This window comes from Sinocyclocheilus grahami, unplaced genomic scaffold (genome assembly GCF_001515645.1).
Source record: "Sinocyclocheilus grahami isolate Dianchi unplaced genomic scaffold, SAMN03320097.WGS_v1.1 scaffold734.1, whole genome shotgun sequence".
In the NCBI taxonomy this organism is placed as follows: domain Eukaryota; kingdom Metazoa; phylum Chordata; class Actinopteri; order Cypriniformes; family Cyprinidae; genus Sinocyclocheilus; species Sinocyclocheilus grahami.
This window is the reverse complement of record NW_015505913.1, coordinates 257108-263634: the sequence shown is the minus strand read 5'-3', so window position 1 is coordinate 263634 and position 6527 is coordinate 257108. Positions and strand designations below refer to the sequence as shown.

General features: G+C 42.4%; 2 protein-coding genes across 4 annotated transcripts in view; one reads left to right on the top strand and one right to left on the bottom strand.

The window, feature by feature from the left end:
* Positions 1-6527, top strand: part of LOC107560584 (zinc finger protein 501-like) — a 176198-nt gene that overhangs the window by 58734 nt on the left and 110937 nt on the right. The gene's annotated exons all lie outside the window — the stretch shown is intronic.
* The window catches only part of LOC107560572 (adhesion G protein-coupled receptor L1-like), a 33335-nt gene that overhangs the window by 6361 nt on the left and 20447 nt on the right, over positions 1-6527 (bottom strand). Inside the window, exons 6-11 of the mRNA XM_016244791.1 lie at positions 5812-6019; positions 5462-5726; positions 5032-5359; positions 3538-3834; positions 2277-2380; positions 1988-2173 (exon numbers count right to left, since the gene is read on the bottom strand). Of these exons, the coding sequence (XP_016100277.1) occupies positions 1988-2173; positions 2277-2380; positions 3538-3834; positions 5032-5359; positions 5462-5726; positions 5812-6019 (1388 nt within the window). The remainder of the gene's footprint in view (positions 1-1987; positions 2174-2276; positions 2381-3537; positions 3835-5031; positions 5360-5461; positions 5727-5811; positions 6020-6527) is intronic.

Below are 6527 nucleotides of genomic sequence, written 5' to 3'. Positions count from 1 at the left end.
GGAAACGGAAGGATTATAGTGGAACCGGAAGGCAGGTCAGGCGCGAGCAGGGTCACCGGGACAGGTCATGATCAGCATGGCTGATGTAGATGAGGCGGCCGCAGAAGTATTTCAGCAAGCTATTTGGATTAAAAAAAAAATATATATATATTATCATCGTGAAAAGGTTACATGGGCTCGTCCCTTGAGCAAGTTGTGATTGAGGACGCGGGCTCAGCCTCAGTCGAGTTGCCAGATACACGCATTATAAGCGTTTATGGATTTTTTTTTCTTCGGAGTGTCTACTTACACTTGAGTGCAAATAGCCCGCCTTGTTGATAGAGGCTATTTACAGTAGCTCCACCCACAAATGTGTTATAGGGATAGTTAGAGATGGTAGTTTATCATTAGCTTCAGTGGCATAGATGGTAAAGTGCGCACCGTGGTCTTTTTGACGCGATCGACCCGGGTTCGAATCCGCCTTTTACAGAACTTTTTTCTTCCTTTTCAAATCTCATATCACATCAGAAAGGCATTTATTTTCAATAAAAATGAAGGAAACTATAAAAAAGTTGAAGATAAAAAAAAATCCATAAACGGATTATAATGCGTGTATCTGGCAACTCAACTGAGGCTGAGCCCGCGTCCAGTGTTGGGGGTAATGCGTTACAAGTAACGCGAGTTACGTAATCAGATTACTTTTGTCAAGTAACTAGTAAAGTAACGCATTACTTTTGAATTTACAAGAGAATATCTGAGTTACTTTTTCAAAAAAGTAACGCAAGTTACTTAGTTTTCCCATTTATTGACTGACAGCTCTGCTGTCGCCATGTTGGGAGAAATCGGGAGTACAGAGGAGCTGTGTGAACCTGATACTGCTACTGTAGTTCCAGACTAAATGTGAATGTGCATTAATTCATCCCACTCACAAAAAACAGAGTTCGTATTCATCAAAATGAATTAAAACACTGAAACGCAAACTCAGAATATGACGCAAACCTGCAATAATTAAATATGTTAAATAACACAAATGTATCTAATCCCATTTTATTAACTGATGTATTCGCTGCTGACCTTTGATGATCCAGTTCAACCGTACTAATAAGCAAAAATGACTTTAGAGAAACTAACAATTGTGCTTCGTTGTTTTTTATTGCTGAAGAGTGTTTCTTCTCCTTCTCCTCTTTACTTTAGCTTCAGCCTGAGGTTTATTCATTACACTTTTTGTTGTGAAAGGGCTTTTACATTTGCTATAAATATAACTTCTTATATTAAAAGCCCTGCTCATATTTAAAAAGTAACGCGAAAGTAACGCAAAAGTACCGTGACGCACTACTTTCCATAAAAGTAACTAAGTAACGTAATTAGTTACTTTTTTAGGGAGTAACGCAGTATTCTAATGCATTACTTTTAAAAGTAACTTTCCCCAACACTGCCCGCGTCCTCAATCACAACTCGCTCAAGGGACGAGCCCATGCAACCTTTTCACGATGATAATATATATATATATTTAATCCAAATAGCTTGCTGAAATACTTCTGCGGCCGCCTCATCTAGGCTACGTCAGCCATGCTGATCATGACCTGTCCCGGTGACCCTGCTCGCGCCTGACCTGCCTTCCGTTTCCACTATACTCCTTCCGTTTCCACTACTCTCTCACACATACATACATTCTTCTCTTACATACACATATTTTCTTCAGACATACATGCATTCTATATATATATGTACGTGCAAGGAGAATGTATGTGTGTGTGAGAGTAGAAATATATGCATGTGAAAGGAGAATGTATGTGTGTGTGAAAGCAAAAATATATGTATGTGAAAGGAGAATGTAAGTGTGTGAGAGTGCCAGAATGAATTATGGCTTGTACGGCCCCTCATGTGTGTGTGAGTGTGTGTGTGTGTGTGAGTGTGTGTGCATGTGCGATTGTGAGTGTGTGTGTGTGTGTGTGAGTGTGTGAGTGTGTGAGTGAGTGTGTGTGTGTGTTGTTGTTGTATGCAACACCTTGTTGTAGTTGCGTGTGGCCGACTCCTTGTTTCCGGGTCGCAGCGCCTGCAGCTGTGAGTCCAGAATGTCCAGCAGCTGCTCCATCAGACGCACAGAGGAAGTGACATCACCGGCATAGACCCGCCCCCGAGTGTGATTGACAAGTACAGAAGCGATATGTGCTGCGTTCTCCCCACTCTTAATCTACAGAAACAAGAGAGACATCAAATATCTGTTCATCCGTCCATCATCTATTTATCTATCAATCTGCATCCGTTTATCCTTCTGATAACCCCTGACCTCTGACCTTTTGAGCGACCTGGCTGACCCAGGGCGAGGTGCAGTTGCTGAGGTCGGGACCTCTGGGGTTCCACACCACGTCATCTGTCATACACTGATACGACGCGATACCTGAATGATGGACAGAGAGCAGGCAGAATGAGTAAGACAGGAAAAAACACAATCAGAATCAGGTGACGCTGGAGGAAAAGGAAACAGATAAGAGGGATTGCTCTAGAAATAATCAAAACATCCCAAAACAAAACACGATCAAGTTAAACCTTTGGAAAGACTACTGTGAAGCTGTGAAGAAACATCTGACCTTATAACACCAGACACGTCAGTGGAAAGCACCGCAAACAGGAACATCACACTCAGAAAACACTCTGGTCCATAAAATGCACACATGAAGGGTGTGGAGATTTTCTCACACCCTAGATTTTTTCAACATCGAGATTTTAGGTAGGAAACAGAATGGTCATTATTTCATTTAGTTTTGTTAATCATCTTCTGTCATTTAAAAAAAAAAAAATCATTTCCGTGGTCCCGCTGCGTAACAAATGGATTTTATAAGTCAACATTTTCATGTAGTCTCTCAATGAATTTGAGTTTATGAAAACTGCATGTGTAATAATTATAATGGAATTAGAAAATGGCATTTAAATTAGTTTTCGATGACGTTTTCCTCTGCATGAGCATTTAGAGTGTGGCTTTAAAGCTAGCATTAGCATGTGACCTTCAAGTGCCTTGGTGCAATCTGTATTATCAAGTCTAAACACTGATGGTAATGACTGTTAGAATCACTACTTGTCTCTAATAATAATGCTAAATACATTTAAAAACTGATTTTGTATCTTGGGGCTTTTGTACAAATGACTACGACAAAGATTATGAATATCAGAAGCCATCAAACGCCTCGAGTTCACCGAGAGTTCAGCGGCGTGCAGGAATATATTATACAAACCCATCCACTAGAGACACGATACTAGAATAAAAAGACGTCATCAAATGTGAAATTAAACTACTTAAGTGCATTACACATAGAAAAAAATGGGAAAGCTACAAACACAAGGCATCAGCATGTTTATCAGGCCAACAGTCTGCTGTTATGACCATTACACAGCCGAACAATGTTGCTGCTAAAAACATTTATAAATGGAAGGAAATATTTTTACAGTTAGCTGAAACACACCCACTGAATCGTTTATTTTAGCACTGACTCATCTGCGGTGTGAACACACACATGAACCCCCCCTGAAACACCAGCTCACACACAAGCCCCTACTGACCGAGGGATCCTTTGGGACACGGCCTCTCCACCGTTTCTCCTCGATGAGTCGGGGGCCACTGGACCCCGCGGGTCACGCGGCCCTCACACATGGGTGTGCGCGGCCCCTGCGGTCGGCGGGGAGGCCTGATGGTCACCGGGACCGTGGCTGTAATGGGCCGCCCTGCCGGAGCCCTGTTTATAGACCCCACAGGGTGGAAGGTCATAGACGGGATGGAAGTGGGACTGAAGCCCATCGACACAGTGGTGGAGAGCGCGCCCGGAGGAGTGGTGGAGAGAAGAGGCGTCGAGAGAGGATCTGAGAGGAGATAAACACACAAACGTGCAAAGAGATTAAACCGAGCAAATGGAGACTTCAGCATAAATGTGATGGGAATCATAAAAATCAATCAGTTCCTGTATTTTGTAATAAACGTAATGGTTCTGAATACAAAAGTGTCCTGCTTTTTCCATTTAAAAAAATTATAAAATCTTAAACCGTGCTCAGATTTGCAATCTAAAGTCACAAAATTGACTGAAGATCAAATTATCTCAGCTGCTTCACCGATTTTTAAAATGAGAAAATGATGAGACTCGGACGAGATCTCAGCCACGTCTCAAACTGGGCTCAGATCTGCCAAGATTTGAAATGTAAGGTCAGAGATCTCAGTATGAGCTCAAACATTTCTCACAAAATTCTCTGAAGATAAAAAGATCTGAGCTGCTTCTCCAATTTTTCTCCTGAGAAAACAATGAGATTTGGAAGAGATCTCGACCACATCTACAACCATGCTTGGATTTGCCAAGGTTCACGATCTCAAGTCAGAGATCTCAGTATGAACTCAAATATTTCTCGAAAAACTCATCAAATTAAATCCAATTATCTGAGGTGCTTCTCAAATTTTTCTCCTGGGAAAACAATGAGATTTGGAAGAGACTGCAAGCAAACCTCAAACCGTTCTCCTCTTTGACAGTATTTGGAATCTATCAATCAAAAGTCAGAGATCTCAATATTTACTCAAACATTTCTCACAAAACTCTCTAAAGATCAAATGATCTGAGAAATCTCTCGGGAAAACTATGATATTTGGAAGAGATCACAACATATTTTCATAATGTGCTCCAATTTGGCAAGATACCAAGGTCTGCGATCAAAAGTCTCAGTATGAACTCAAACATTTCTCATCAAAGATCAAATGATCTGAGCTGCTTCTCAACATTCATTTTACAGCTCTGAATTATTACTAATGTATGACAACGATTGACTCATTTGGGTACGATTTTATTTTAGGAGAAACAATTGAGACAAAGTTGATACTTAAACAACACAGACAAATCAAGCAACTGAGATCTCCAGTAAAACTCATGAGCTTTAAAAGAGCAACCTCTGAGGAATAAATTATTTTTGACAACTACTGACTCATTTGGCTCAAGCTGATATTTAACAGATAACTCAGAACTCCTTTAAGTCTCCTGAGAAATGAAAGAGCAGCCTCTGAGCCATTAAAATGCTCACTTGTGGTGGGCTGCGGCGGGCTGAACTCCAGCGGGTACCGCAGGACGATGTAGTTGTTCCAGACGTACAGCTGGTTGTCTCTGGGGTTGTAGCTGATGGAGGAGATGTGCTGGTACGGGTTGGGGAACGGGATTCTCACCGGCTCCTCGTGGTTACGTCGCGTGTCGTAGGCGTACAGGATCAGGTCTCCACCCACCTCGCTGTCATCGTCCTGGTACACGGAACGAATGGCGTACAAGATGCCACACGCCACGAACGCATCTGACGCCATGCGCTTCTCAAAGCTTGTCTGCCACGTCCCCTCAAACCTCAGCGTGTATGGGTTCACCTGAGATACAAGCCAATCGGATTACGGAACAATTGGAAAGCAGCCAATCAGAACGATGCAGCAAGACATAAACAGGAAGTACATTTTAAAACACTTTCTCACCTGGCTAACAACGAGGCGTCCACTGTTGGCTTCAGTGGCATATATGACCCAAAGCCCGTGTTCATCCACTGCTAGGTCGATGTCGGATTTACCGCCCCAGCGGTACGGCGATGTGTCATGATAGTTGGCGGTTGCAATAATAGCTTCGCCACTCTTGATGCGAGTCCGCAGGTCGTATTTCACAATGTTGCGTGTGCGTTCCTTGTTGTAGAACACAGCCCCATCATACACAACAAAACCAGTGCCGTCCACTCGACTCGGCAACCTGTACATCACACAGAAACGTTATTATAACACTCAAATAACGCTCAACTTGTAACTCACTAATAAACTTATAAACACGAACTCACTTATAGGTGGTGGTGACTCGGTTTTGGATGTAGTCGTCCCAGGAAGCGTATTCGTACAGCATATCTGTGCGATAGGGCGTCCAGGGCATAACATAGAGCCTATCACCCGCTTGCAGAGGGTCTTTACACCATGCCCCCGACTGATGCTCCGCCTCCCGCACGGAACTGGGCTCCAACACTCGCATTAACGTTCCAGGACAAACAAAAACTGGAGATGGAGAAAGAGAGAGTGATAATAGACATGAGCAGGTATAGAGGAGTAGATTGTATTAGACTAATAAAGAATAGATCTAGTGAACAGATCTATTCTATACACACACACTCACACACACACGCACGCGCACGCACACACACACACACACACGCACGCACACACACACACACACACACCTATACACACGTCTTACACTACCTATTGCTGAATCATGATTGCCTGTGTGTGTGAGAAAGAGAGATTTCATTCTAAAAAGATGAAAATACATTGCCATTATAAGAGTGTGTGCAAGCAAAGATAGGTAGAAAGACAAAAGACAGACAGACAGACAGACAGACAGGTAGACAGACAGATAGATGGACAAATAGATAGATAGATAGACAGATAGATAGATAGATAGATAGATAGATAGATAGATAGACAAACAGATGACAGACAGACAGACAGACAGACAGATAGATAGATAGATAGATAGATAGATAGATAGATAGATAGATAGATA